Below are 14,260 nucleotides of genomic sequence, written 5' to 3' on the forward strand. Positions count from 1 at the left end.
CACACACATTCAAACCGCTCTCATCAATCACTTCCCTGTCCGATGCAGTCACAGCTGGCTTAAGCAGTGATGACTTTTCCGTATGTTTATTTGGTCTCTTTGAGTCACATGAAAATGAAATGCTTACGTTTAGAATAATATCTATACTGACTTGTATATGCAGCACATTCCTCATTTTCAATGTTTTTTGGGGGGCTTGAGCAGCAGGGAGAGTAATTATAATTTACGCTGTGCTAATGCTGGCCACCTGAGGGCAGCATCTGCTCACCCAAGCTGCACACTCTGTAATAGCTTTTTTCCTTCCCTGAGGGGAATGTGATTGAATGAATGAGCTGCTTCCGTGCAGACATGGTTTACTAGAGAGGAACTGCTCATTCCAAGTTAAAACAGTTTGGTCAGCATGCTGTGCAAGCGGCCCATTTAACATCTTTGAGTTTACGCCGCGGCTTGAGACTGTGACAACTGAGTGATGATACAAAGAGGATATTTAGTATAACTACAGATGGAGATGCTGAGAAATACATGAAATAGATTTTTGATTGATGTCCAGTAGTAGTGATTTATCTATGCTTAAAACCTCAGATAACTTATAAACTGATCAAGTTTATTATAGTTGAGAATGAGAAGTAATACAATTCGGAGGTTTCCTTGTGACACTGTCTATTTTTTCAGTGCCGATGCATGATGCATGTTCGATGTCCTATAACTTAAAGCGTTTATGATGAATGCAGTAGTCTGTTGCAAATGTACACATAGAGTTATATAAACAGCATAAATTCACCTGGATGGATGGATTCAGCTTTTTTTCAAACAGGCATTTAAACCACAAGATGTTGTGGTTTAAAATATTTAAAAATGACTACTATTGGTAACATTGTATGCAAATCCAACAGTCATTTGTACAGTGGCTTTTAACTACCTGTTATTGACTTCACTAGCAATGCGGCTATAACTATGTGTATTCCTTTGTGTCCTGAAGGTTTCCAATATTCAGGCACGGACTGCACGGCTGTCCTGGGCCCCCCCAGCAGGGCTGGTGAACAGGCATAGTAACGGGATACCTGTGTCTTGCTCCTATGAGGTATCTCTCTCAGATAAGGGAAGAGATGGGAAATATCGCCTCATATACAGGTAGGAAACTTAGAAGTTGGGGGGAAAAAATACAGCGTCCAAATTTAATCCTTAAGGTCATCCAAAGGACACTGGTGACTTTGTATGTCTTGTCTGTGTTTCAGTGGTGAAGAATTGGAGTATCATCTGAAAGATCTCAGGCCAGCTACAGACTACCACGTACGGTAAGGCCTCAATCCTTTTAATATTAACTACTTGTGTGTTGCAGCGTATGGGGGTCCAGGAATCCCTGAAATGTTGGATAAAAACATCCTTTAACTGTTTGTTTCGTTTGTCTTTCTGTATCAGGGTGTCGGCAATGTACAATTTGGTTCGAGGCTCGTGTTCAGAGGCCGGCTCGTTTACCACAGAATCCACGGTCCCTGATGTCCCGTCATCACCAAAACTCACAAATCGTGCCAAGACCAGCCTCACCCTACAGTGGAAGGTACAGCTACTGACATCTTCTTGTCCAGATACTCCTCCATGAAGTATTTTCACTCCCAAGAAACATCACAGTGATTTGTCATTGTGACACATTTAATGATATTTTAAATTAAATATATTACAACTCCGATGCGTTAATAGTTTGAGTGCATCAGCCGTGCAGCACCGACAAGTAGTTGCACAACTCTGTTAGAATGCACCCCTGTGTCCTCTCTGACCTGTTATTTTAGTATTTTTTTATATCCTTGCACACTGTCATTCATAAAGAGTAACATCAGTCACCCAGACAGGATATAAGGCCAATCATAAAAACACAGCCGGTATTCTGTCTGTCTCATTGTCAGAGTCTTTTATCCTTAGCTAATCTCTCAATCTCTCTCTTCTCTCTTCTCTGCTTCCCTCGGTCCATTTCACTGTCACCCATAGCCCCCGGGTGACAACGGATCCAAAATTACAAACTACCTGCTCGAGTGGGATGAGGTAAGTCTGTCATCTGTCATGCTCTACCCTTACCTCAAAGCAGCACTTACACCTATCACCAGTGTCCCTAAACACATGTCAACATTGGGCTCTTCAGACAAGATGGAATAAAACTGTGAATTATGCTCTTGCAATGAATGTCTGGCTTTTCTTCCCATCTTCTATTTATACTTCTTTACTTTGTCGTGCTATTTTTTTCTTCACATTTAACATTTTGTTGTAGGTGAGCTTATCAATCCTAATGTCCGTTCTTGTCTTTATGTCTTTTCTGTATACGTCTTCTCTGCAGGGAAAGAAGAACAGCGTTTTCAGACAATGTTACTTTGGGAACCAGAGGCACCATAAGGTCACACGACTCTACCCCGCCTGTGACTACACATTCAGGTTGGCTGCACACAACGACATAGGCAGAAGGTAAAGTTCTGTTATTGAATGTGTATATATACGTTTTATATACGCACACCTGCATGAATACAGTGTCATGGGAGGCATATTGCATGTTTTTTTGTTGTTGTCCTTCATTGTATACCACTATGGCAGCAGGCAAGCACCGAACTGCTATTCTCCATGTAACATCAGTTACATACAGAAGAATAGACTTCCTCTTTTCCCATTTCCCTCTATTTCCACTCTTCTCTTGCCTCCTCTTGTCATTATAGCGTGGACCATCTCGCCTGCAGTTATTAGGGTGAAAGGGAGCAGAGAGGTCATAGAGGGGACTGAGAGTGAGGGAGGAGATATTAGCTCTGTGAACGAACTCAAAACAGCTTTAATGCATCCTTCAGTTTGGCAGATTTGAAGCTGGGTTACTTGCTTTTATTCTAACTTGAATATTTTTCCCCCCACTACAAATCATCCATCCTCCCTATGCGCTCCTTTTTTCTCTGTTTAACATCCTCTTCGGAACTCATATAACGTCTTCACTCCCAACGCCACGCACCTCTGTGATTAATCACCAATGCACTTCTGTCAGTGTCCTTTTCCTTTTCATTTTCGCTGATTTTTCTCCACCTTTCACTTTGAAAAATATTCATGTCTCCATCTCAGCTGAAATTGAAACCCATGGCAATCATTTCTTCAGCGTTTTGAAGGAAAGCTTAAAATGGAAATTTCTTTTTCGGCAGTGGCTTCAGTTCAGAGGTGGTGTATATCACCATGGGCACCCTGCCTGCTCTGCCTCTGGCACCACGGCTTGTCAGGGCAGGGGTGTCCTGGGTGACCCTGGAGTGGGGGCGTCCTGAGGGCAGTCCCAATGTGGAGCAGCTCAAATACACACTTGAGATCCAGGAGGACAACAGCGTGAGTACCGTCCATGTACAAAAACATTTGTAACTTTTATTTTTCTTTACATTAAAAATAGACCTCAAAGACTCTAGAACATCTTTTGTCTGTTTGTTAGTTTGTGCCCAGTTTACGAGTTTTATAAATCAGCATCAGGGTGTGTTGTACTACAGCAGTCAGTCAACCGAAGACTAAAAGATCTCAGTTTGAAAGTTATGGATATACACATGAAAATAACAAATGAAAAAGACAGTATAAAGGAATATCGAAGCTTATATTCATAATCTCATGAAAAAGATTTAGGGTAAGTGCCACTGATGCACAGCCGTAAATCCAAATATGCAATACAGACATAAACTCTGAGCATGTACAGCAGGGGCCCCCGATCCCAGTCCACGAGGGCCGGTATCCCTGCAGGTTTTAGATGTGTCCTTGATCCATCACAGCTGATTTAAATGGATAAATTACCTTCTCAACATGTCTTGAAGTTCTCCAGAGGCCTGGTAATGAACTAATCATGTGATTCAGGTGTGTTGACCCAGGGTGAGATCTAAAACCTGCAGGGACACCGGCCCTCGTGGACTGGGATTGGGGACCCCCGATGTACAGCATTCTTTGTTTACAGCATTTTCTACAACATTTTTCCACACCTGCCTAAAACCTTTGCACAGTACTGTACATATAAACCACACTATATGTTCCCACAGGTTCTCTGCTCTCTTTCTACTTTATCCATATATATATCTATATACAATAAAATGTGAGCTAAAAGTCAGCATTTATTGCATCCATAAACTCAATAATTTATGCCGATCCTAATGTACCCTGAGAGAATCAAACACTGTACCTCCCACAGGGAACAGACTTTCATCCAAAGTACACTGGAGAAAACTTGAGCTGTACTGTACAAGGCCTGAAGAGGAGTACACAGTATAAATTCAGGGTAAGCATTTGTGTTTTGGTTTCTGCACTTGTGTCCCACTTGTTGAAAATCAGAAGCTTTTTTACTAAGAGAGAATATGCAAAATATGTCATTTTGGCTATAGTTTAACGAGTTGTCTAACACTGCAAATCACTAACCATTTGTCAAGTACACAACATTCAGCTGTGGTTTTTGTGCCTGTTCATAATTCGAGGACATTGTACAAATCTATCAAAATCCTCTTGCGCGTACCTCACCAGGTGAGTTTGTGTTTATTTTGGGTTTTTCTACCTTGCCTCATGCACATTGTTTGATAAAGCTTTGCATCTTCGAAAACACAAAACACATGAATACACACAAAGAATCAAGTCTTTCTGCTGTCCCTGTGCTATCCATCTGGTGTAGACATAATGTAACAAAGCAAAATTATCTATTGGATGTAGCGACAGAATTAGATAATAGAAAAGAGAAGAAGGCAGAGAAGCCAAAACAACAACACGTGAAGGGGCAGAGACTAATGGCTCCTATTTATCACGACAATTGATTTAAGTTTTCAGAAATTCTTTTGTGTGTCTCTGCTTGGCTTGCTGTGGCTCTTTTCTCAGTTTTCCACTCTGTCTATATTCTTTTCGCCTTTTCTTCTTTCCTCTTTTTCTCTTCCCCTTCGTTTCATCCTTTATCTACTTTTTGGATTTTTCTGACTAGTATTAGACAAATTTAAGTAAAAAGAGAAAGGAAAGCAGGGAGAATGGGAGCAGTGATGATGTGCAGCAAAGGGCCTTGGGTTGGAATTGAACCCAGGCTAGTACAGTTTGGCCTTGCAGCATGCAGTCGCCTGTTCAATCACTGAGCCTAATTTAGGCCTTTCTATCAACCTATTCTCGATTTCTGATCTCCCACTACACTCTTTGTCTTTTTACCTTTGTTACGTGCTCTGTGTCTCTAATTGTCCCTTCTGTCCACCTCTCTTCCTGCAGCTCATAGCATCAAACATGGAGGGAAAGAGCAGTCCAAGTGAAGTTTTGGTTTGCACCACCAATCCAGACAAACCGGGCCCTCCATCTGCACCCTGTGTCACAGAGGCAACACCCTATGGATTTACTGTCACATGGGGTAAAGAGGCACACATCCATGCGCATATATCATATCATATACATACAGATACTCATTGAGATGCTTTCATACAAAATTGATTTGGTACAGACTTTTCAGCATTATCCAAGCCAAGACTACATGTGTGCAAGTTGACTTGATCCAGATCAAACTGAATCCTGACACTGTTTGCTGTTAGTGTGTTTCACACTTTCAGAAGAATTGCAAAAATACATAAGACTGCAACAGATAGATTTTTTTGGTATTGATATTAATGTCCCAGAGAAAATAATTTAGCTAACTAAAGTAACTAAAATAATAACAATTATTTTCTACATGTTGTCTCCTGCGAATTGGAATATTGTTTATGTGCAATAATATTCCAAACTAAAATCAGTTCATCAATTGTTTTGACAGATCCTCCAATGGACAATGGGGGATCTGAAGCTCTTACGTACCTGCTTGAGATCTCAGAGGGATGTTCTGAAGGTACCTGTGTTATATCTGTCTGTCACTATATCTATTCAAACATACCATGAAAGATTTTCCAGCATCTTAGGACAGACCTTTTTCTCTTCGTGTGCTGTTTAACTTTTCTCAACTACCAGCCTAAAAAAAATAGAAGCCATAATTGAGTCTTTCTTAGCATCAAATTAAGATATTGAAGCACACAGCGTTGCTCACACCTGCCCTACAGGAAACCTAATCTTGTCTAGTTCCTTTCAATCTATAGTAAAAGATTGCTGTTGAGTGTCAGTGTACAGAAGAAGAGAATATCAAAAGCCTTTGTTCTTTTGTCAATAGAATCGACCTAAAAAGTCATCTGGATGATTTTATCTAGCTTGTATTTACACTGTCCTGTGATATCAAGACAGGCTTTTTAAAACCTTTTTCTTCTTAAAAAGATGTGGTCATTGAAACGAATGACTCTGCCATATTAGGTTTATTCAAACTTCACTTTTAGGTACATTCAGTCTGTAGAGATAACATAGTATTATGCATTACAGAAACACAATACACTTCTGCTAGGAAATTTACGCTGTGATGTAAACAAGGCCTATATTTGCACGGCATAGTGCTGCTTCACAGGGAGAGTATTATATTTCACAGGCATACGCAATCCATCAACAGCAGAACAGAAACAAAGCGTTGTCAGTGGGATTCTGTTTCTGGAAACTGCAGAAATATGTACAAAACAGCAGCTGATTATGTGTATGTGCTTTAGTGTAATTCCTTGTTTTGTGTGTGTGTGTGTGTGTGCAGCAAACCAATGGGAAGTAGCGTACAGTGGTCCGGCAACACAGTGTGTGTGTGAGCGACTGAGACCAGGGACCGTTTATCACCTACGTGTGTGTAGTATCACCACCGGAGGACACAGCCCAGTAAGATTCACATACATGCATGCATACACAAATTTCAGCAATACACACACACACATAGATATACATATTTAAACATACATATGTTTCTTTTTTCTTTAAGGCAATGGGGGCAGTTTCAGGCCCATCTAAGTTCAGTTGTGTGTTTTTGCACGTCCAATAATAAATTGTAGTCAATTTTTTTGAGTGAGTGTTGTAAACTGTCAGTCTGAGGTTACACTAATATGTACAGTTGTATGTCATCTGCATAACAATAATACAAAAATAGCAATATTCTATAATCTAAGTTAAAAAAAAAAAGTCTGTTTGATAGGAGAGGTCCAAGAATAAAGCCCTGAGGAACTCCACAAACTTTTTGTTCATTCAACTCCATAGGTACCAAGGGACATGAAGTACCCGCTCACTAAATATGATGGGAATTTCAAAAGATATTTTGCACTGAAAAATATAGTTGTTGTTGTCAAACAATCTTTTCAGTAATCTTTCCTAAAATTATACATGTACACCAATAATGAAGCCTATCTGTAATTGTCTTTTGTACCTTTTATTTTTTGCTCTTTAAGTGCACTGGTAGTGTTCCAGTCCGTACATTAAGTGTCCCACCAGGGCCCTGCCAGCCGCCAAGGATTGTCGGTAAAGCCAAACACAAGGAGGTGCAGTTAGAATGGGGTGAGTTCAGGCATACACGCACCCTGTTTACTTTTATTTACTAGAATATATTCGAATTATTTTCGTATAAGGCAGCTAAATCACCTTCTGGCCGTTTAATATGTTTCCCTGGCCAATTCTAATGTAAGTCGAGTCAACCACGTTTCAGCCTAATTGAGCCCTAATTTAGCTCATTAAATGCCTAACCTAGCCTCATATTTGACTTAACTCTCCTAATGTCAGCCTATTATTGTAGATTAGTACTGTTATCTCTTGGCAGGAAAAGGTCTTCCAGCCTGCCATGCTGAGGAAGTTCTTTCTTTTACCAGTTTAATACAGCTGGTCATGTCTCTAATCAGCTCACATTCAGGCACTGCTGCAGCTGCAATTACTGGCTCGAGCTGAAGGTCAAACATAAAGTATTGGAGGGTTTTCCCCACTGTCACCATTATTTATTACTTTTGTCTTTCTGCAAGCAGAGAATAGCACCAGGTTTATGGGGAAAAACCCCTAGAAAGTATTCAAAATATACCCTGTGTATTAATCTGTAAGCAGTATAAAAAGCTTGTGAAATACTGAATACATCATTAAGAATTTATGTGTAACAAGATATCGTGACATATGTATTGTGTATTTTCATCACAATTCATGTATTGTGGTTAGTTTCACTGTAAATGTTTCTTCTTATCGCTCTCTCTTATTTGATCTTCTTAGACTCCCCTGAGGGAGTGTGTGAGGAGTGTGTGTACAGTCTGGAGATGAGTGAGGGAGACGCCAAGCCAACGAAGGTGTATCATGGCTCGGAGCTACAGTGCACTGTCGCTAGTTTGCTTCCTGGTGCAACATATAGCTTCAGACTGAGGGCTGCCAATGAGGCTGGGGTAAGAAACTGTCTGGCTTTTCAAAGCAAGAGTGTGATCAATAATAAAAATGAAAATAAATAAATGAAAGCCATGACGATCTGGTAATTCACCAGGCTAGACCATAAAACTTATTAAAGAACAACAGAAAAGCGTAGCTGAAACCTTTTGAAGCTTGATCCAGCCACTTTAATAGGTCAGCCTATAAAAGAAGGGATGTTTTATAACAGCTAAGCATGAAATATTGAATTAAATAGCATTTGTTTACTTATGGCTTTGAAATTTGCTCTGCATATTGAGCACACAAACTTGGGAGCTCTTAATACACATCCAATATTAAGCAACAAGCAGAAAATTCAACTTAAAACCGTAGGTGTAGACACAGACACTGAGTAGTTGGATCAGTGTGCCCTAGAAAATTAACTTAATATTATAAGATTTGATTGTTTTGATTATCCGGTCACCTGAAAGTGAATTAGATGGCGCCAAAACCTCAGCACTGTTGCTTATTGAACAAGATGACTGTGTCTATATTTCACAGCTTTTCAGTTTGGGATTAGAATTTGATTTTCAGCTTTTGTAAACTTTTTACTGTCTAAATGATTCAACTTTCTCATTTATTTTGTGTCAATCGATCTGTGTCTCCCTTAGTACGGACCATACTCTGAGCCTACAGAGGTGACGACTGCAGCGGGTCCTCCTGCGCAGTGTGGAGTTCCCATAATCACACTCACCAGTAACACCTGTGTAACACTCAACTGGGAGGTGAGGCAAACCAAAAACACAGCTGCATTTATCAAAGGAAATAAACAGTGTATGGAAGGAACAAAAAACAGACAAGCAAATATAAAAAGACAGGCCACATTTTTTAACACTGCTAAAGAGCTCTAGCTCCCTTTTACTGTTTAAAATAAAAAAAAAGTAGTAAAGTCATCTTTTGGGCCTTTTGGTGTTGCTTAGCAGGCTCATTCCTTCTTAAGAATATACCAGCTTGCTGATTTGGCCACTCCTAAAGTTTTTTTCCTATCACTTTAAAGGGTATCTTTTTTTGTTTTTCAGACTAATAGTCACATTCATCATTTTTTGGTCCCCATACTCCACATATTCCACTGAAAATATACCAAATGAAGGTTGCACACTTTTGATTTATATACCTAATTTGTCATTGGAAAATTAAGGAACAGGCCTCACCTGGCCAGTAACTATGCAACCATGGTATAACTATCAGACTATGCATGGTTATAATGGCTTTAATTTCTAAACAGTTAATGCTGTACTTTTGTTAAAACCTTTGAATTTAGTCTGCACTTTAATCAGATCTTGATCATTTGATTTCAAATCTGCTGTGGTGATTTACCAAGGTTAAATGACAATAAATGTGGGTCCAAATACTTACCTACCTCAATAGACTTAAGTTTAGATGGAAAAAAAAATAATCTTGTTTTTCATTTTGGGTTTGCAAAACAAGACCTGAATCCATTAACTTTCAGGTATCTGTTAATTCCATTGAGCTGATTTTGTGTTTCTATTGCAGAGCCCTGAGGGTTCGGGTACAGACATCTCTGAATATCGTTTGGAGTGGGCGAGGGAAGATGAACCCATGGAGCTCATCTACTGCGGATCTGCCACGCAGTGTGAACTGTCAGATTTGACACCTGCCACAAATTACTGCTGCAGGCTACAGGTAGTGCACACACTACTAGATATCCCTACAGTGGATTTAGATGAACATAGACAGGCATACAACATTCACTTTTGTTGAAGCCATGCATAGTTAAACTGACAATGAGAAAAGAAGAACGTACTAGTTTATGGAACATAAGCACTTCCAGAAACAAAAGAAATAACTGAATTGTGAGCGCGACAAAAATTCAGCCTGGAAACATGAAACCAAGATGCTGCAACACAAACACTCAGACTCCAGGGAAAGATTAATGGTCATTGATTCAGTTTGTATTCTGACCCTCAATGTGGTGCATAAATAAGTGCCGTCTTTCTCCTTCTCCTTCTGTTTGTCTAACTCTCTCCCTTACTCCCTTTCTGTCTTGTACCCTCTGAAGCTATGAATCCAATAACAACATGCTTTATGGCTCACATCTCTATAGGACTATTTATAATCGGTTAATAGTTAATAGGTTGACAATCCAAGGTCAACCTACCATCCTAATAATTGCTTTTCTACATGTATGTGATTTCTCTTTGTCTCTGTGCACTAGAAGTGTACGCCTGTGTGTTCATATCTGTACACCTTAAGAAGATTGCAGGAATGGATCACACCAGAGGCGCTGACTTGGTTGAAGTCTGTGTGACTCCATACGTTCTATACCTGAATGAACTTGTACTGGTTCATCTTCTGTAGCAGTGTTTCAAATCTGCACAACCTGACACGCACTTGTTTTATGAGAATGCTTTGAATGGGGGGACGCCAACGTAAGGATAAGTTAAATCAGTTTCTATGTGTTTTTCTAGCCTCTGCAAAATGAATTTGACAGCTGAGGATAAATCCGAGAAACTACTGAAGTATAACTTTTCTTGCTGGACCCAGAGTTATCTAGATAGTTTAATGCTGAGATAAACCGTCAAGGATTTATATATAAGTGCACATTGTAGATTCCTTCTCCTGGGTATCTACTCGTGAATGGTGCTTGGCTGTTTTTGGAAAGTGGCTACAGTGCATTTTTACAAGAAAACAAACACTGCTCATCTGCTTGGATTTGCTAAGTACATTTAATCCATGAATGTTGCTTTTTACATGTAACTATTACAAGGCTCAAAAATGGATGGAAGGAAGCAATTTATCTACATTTTTTATTTTTAGTTCAAGCTTTCCGAATGGACAAGATGTATATAAAATACCAATTTTGTCCTTCCTTCCTCCTCTCGAAGTCTGTAAGAGGCAATGAAGGTGACTATTACAACGAGCGATTGAAAGGCATTTAATAGTGGATACTTGAGCTGAATATTAATGTGTTTGACAGCACAAGTAAAGGATTAATGCTCTTTCAAACTAATTTGAATTCATGTCTTTCTGCTAGTTTTCTTGTCTATTCAGTTTTCTATATCAGTCCCTCCCATTTAACGTTGTCTTGCTCTTTGTCCTGTGCTTATTAATAAATCCCTTCATATTTATCTTCTTCCCTTCTTATTGTTAACCATCATCTGTCTGCCTTGGTTTTAGTCTTCACTTATCCCTTTCTTTTTATCCCTCTCCTCACCTCTGTTCTATCACCGGGATCCTCTATCTCAGCACTATCAATCACAGCAGTTTCCCCCCCTCTTCAATCTCTCTCACCCCCTCTGTGTTTCTGTGTCTCCCACTCAGGCGGTCAATCAGGCAGGTGCTGGTCCATATAGTGAGCAGAGCAGTTTCCAGACCCCAGCTACAAATCCTGACCAGGTATCATCCCTTACCCCCCTGGATCTCCCGACCTCCTCAGAGACAGGCCACTCCCCGTCTACCTGCCTCCACCTGAAGTGGGAGGAGCCAAACTGTAACGGGGCCGAGATTACCTCCTACGTCATCACCCTGGACGACCAAACCATCACTGTGGATTCACGGACAACTCACCTTGTCACAGGCCTGCAGCCAGACAGTGAATACAGGTAATGATAGCTAAACCAAAGCATTTATGCTTGTGTGTGGTGCATTACATGTTAATTACCGTGTGGTTGTGTCCCATTTTTTCATATGCGGTGCCAGCCCATAGAAAGAAATAAAATGCTGGTGCAAACATATTTGGCGCTCTAATTTTTCCACTTCTTTGTACCTTCCCTCACATCAGTTCCAATAGTTTCATTGATATCCTTCTACGAATTTGCTAATATTTATAATTCGTTATAGTGATCCTATAATTATCTATTATACTGGGGGGATGATTGCTATTTTATCACTGATGAATTCAAAAATCACAGCAGAAAAGTAGTGAGAATAGAGGACAGTTAGATTTGTCGGGAGGTCAACATCAAGTTATGTTGGAGATTACGGCATTGGGTTCAGAGGGGTTTACAGTTATGTCTTAGGCTATGATGTAAATTTCCCACTGAAGCATAAATTGGGTGTAAGAAGCGGGTTCATTAGCTCATTTTACACAATCTGTCTCCTTTGGCCATTTGGAGAATGCAGGTTTTACAGCTTCTGCATTGGCTTCTTTTCATACAGACAAGCAGGCTACATCTATTTTTTTATACACATTCTGTATTTAAATAGGGGTAAAATGTTTGATGATTGCATTAGTATTTAGTATTTTTAGTATTTATTTATTTATTGTCATTGTCAAGAACAATGAAATTGCGTTTGGGGCTTCCATACAACCCAAAAAAAAGAAGAAAATAATAAATACCCCTTAAAACCCAAGTGTACATATTTAACCCAGTGTGACTCCAATGCAATAAGACAATCCTTAGCAATAATGTTCGTAGAAATTCAGACAAAGACCTGAGAAACATGACAAAATACAACAATGCAACCCATTCAATATTATTGTACTGTGAGATATGATATCAGATATGATAGTTATCTATTTAAGAAAGAGGGGGGGGGGGGGGCAGGAGGGGGAAGAGAATAAAGATATGATGCACCAATGCAGACCAGTTCATTGCTATTAAGAAGTTGGATATGGTTATCCGGTTGTTCAGTCTGACGTCACTAGCCGTGTCTGGGTCTAAACTCCGCTGCAGGTCCATATATCAAACGATCACTATGGCATTACTGAGAGTTGAAAAACTGTCTAAAGTCTTTCATCTTTAATAAAATGATCAGCGTTCTGCTCTACCAGGTGTAACAATTGAGTTTAACATCCAGGCATCCATGAAAACGGAATTTATGACATTTAACGGAGTTAGAAGTTAGCAGGGAGTTAGCTCGCTAGCTTCTATCTAAATACAATATAGCATGTCCTGACTGTGGGGTTTTGGAAACAAATTAAAACGTACAGCTCTGCTATCACTTCCAGCATAAATGAAGACAGAAAACTAAACAGCAGTGACGTTTGTAGGGTTACTGAAGTTGGGCTAGCTGGTATATAATGATGTGCTACGTGACCGCTAGCGACACAGCTATGTTAGCATAATATAAACAAGCTAACTTTTTTTCCACTCGATAAAAGTTAATGTGAGTGTTCTCGGTGGTCAGGAACAAATGTAATCGCATGGCAGGATGCTGTAAAAGGACCAAACTTCAGCCAGGAGAACAACTGAGATAATCCATCCACAATACGAGGTTAGTCATTCATATACTGCTGCATGGGCTGGGCTGTAGTTACATCGTAAGGTTTTAAAAACTGAGCTTAAATAAATGATTAGCGGTAATAAAAGCCGAGGGAGGTCAACAGTGATCACTGACTGTTTTAGGAGCTTTTTGAGATCAAATAGAAGAAAATACATAACATTAAACATGTTAACAACACAAAAGCCATATTAAACGCAGACTACTTTAGACCCGGAAGTAGGATTCGTCGCGTCATCACTGAACAACCGGATTGTCCGTGAGAGGGGGGCAGAGAGTTCAGGAGCTGATGATTGCATGAGCTTGGATCTCAAACATGTACTCAAGTAGCAGTAAACAGCCCCTTAATCATCTTTATGCACAGCGTTGTTGTGATCCCGCTTGTCTGTGATTGCTTGTAAGTGTGTTTGTGAGCATGCATATGATTGTGCAGCAAGTTCTTTGAATTCTAATTAAAAAAGACAAACAGGGAGAGGTTATCCAAGGTAAGGTGACATGTGCAGAGGCAGGGTGATCTCGCACCATTGTTTTCATTCTGAGGTTGTTTTTGACCCGGTGTCACTGTGCTCTGTTGCATAATGGCTGCCAGTGAGACAGAACATGTGTGATCCCGTGCGTGTGTTTGTGTGCATTTGAGAGAATCTGTGGGAGTTTTTGTGTGTCCAAATAGCTATAATTCTGGTTGTTATTTACGACAGGAATTGTACTTCAGATATTCTTTGACTGTGTGGCCTTGTAAAGGACCACAGTAAACATTTGTGTGTTTTTGTGGCTGTTTGTGTGTGTGCGCACCCACATTTGTACAATTTTTTTTGCA

At 39.9% G+C, this 14,260-nt stretch overlaps 1 protein-coding gene across 3 annotated transcripts in view; it reads left to right on the forward strand.

The window, feature by feature from the left end:
- Positions 1-14,260, forward strand: part of fndc3ba (fibronectin type III domain containing 3Ba) — an 88,626-nt gene that overhangs the window by 59,984 nt on the left and 14,382 nt on the right. For all 3 annotated transcript variants that reach the window (XM_080870703.1, XM_080870705.1, XM_080870704.1), the window contains exons 9-23: positions 980-1,131; positions 1,236-1,295; positions 1,420-1,558; positions 1,984-2,037; positions 2,327-2,451; positions 3,162-3,336; positions 4,175-4,261; positions 5,218-5,353; positions 5,750-5,821; positions 6,596-6,714; positions 7,275-7,380; positions 8,074-8,240; positions 8,871-8,984; positions 9,754-9,903; positions 11,542-11,822. In XM_080870703.1, coding sequence (XP_080726829.1) covers positions 980-1,131; positions 1,236-1,295; positions 1,420-1,558; positions 1,984-2,037; positions 2,327-2,451; positions 3,162-3,336; positions 4,175-4,261; positions 5,218-5,353; positions 5,750-5,821; positions 6,596-6,714; positions 7,275-7,380; positions 8,074-8,240; positions 8,871-8,984; positions 9,754-9,903; positions 11,542-11,822 — 1,937 coding nt within the window. The remainder of the gene's footprint in view (positions 1-979; positions 1,132-1,235; positions 1,296-1,419; positions 1,559-1,983; positions 2,038-2,326; positions 2,452-3,161; positions 3,337-4,174; positions 4,262-5,217; positions 5,354-5,749; positions 5,822-6,595; positions 6,715-7,274; positions 7,381-8,073; positions 8,241-8,870; positions 8,985-9,753; positions 9,904-11,541; positions 11,823-14,260) is intronic.

Source organism: Rhamphochromis sp. 'chilingali', assembly GCF_963969265.1.
Source record: "Rhamphochromis sp. 'chilingali' genome assembly, chromosome: 21".
Taxonomy (NCBI): Eukaryota; Metazoa; Chordata; class Actinopteri; order Cichliformes; family Cichlidae; genus Rhamphochromis; species Rhamphochromis sp. 'chilingali'.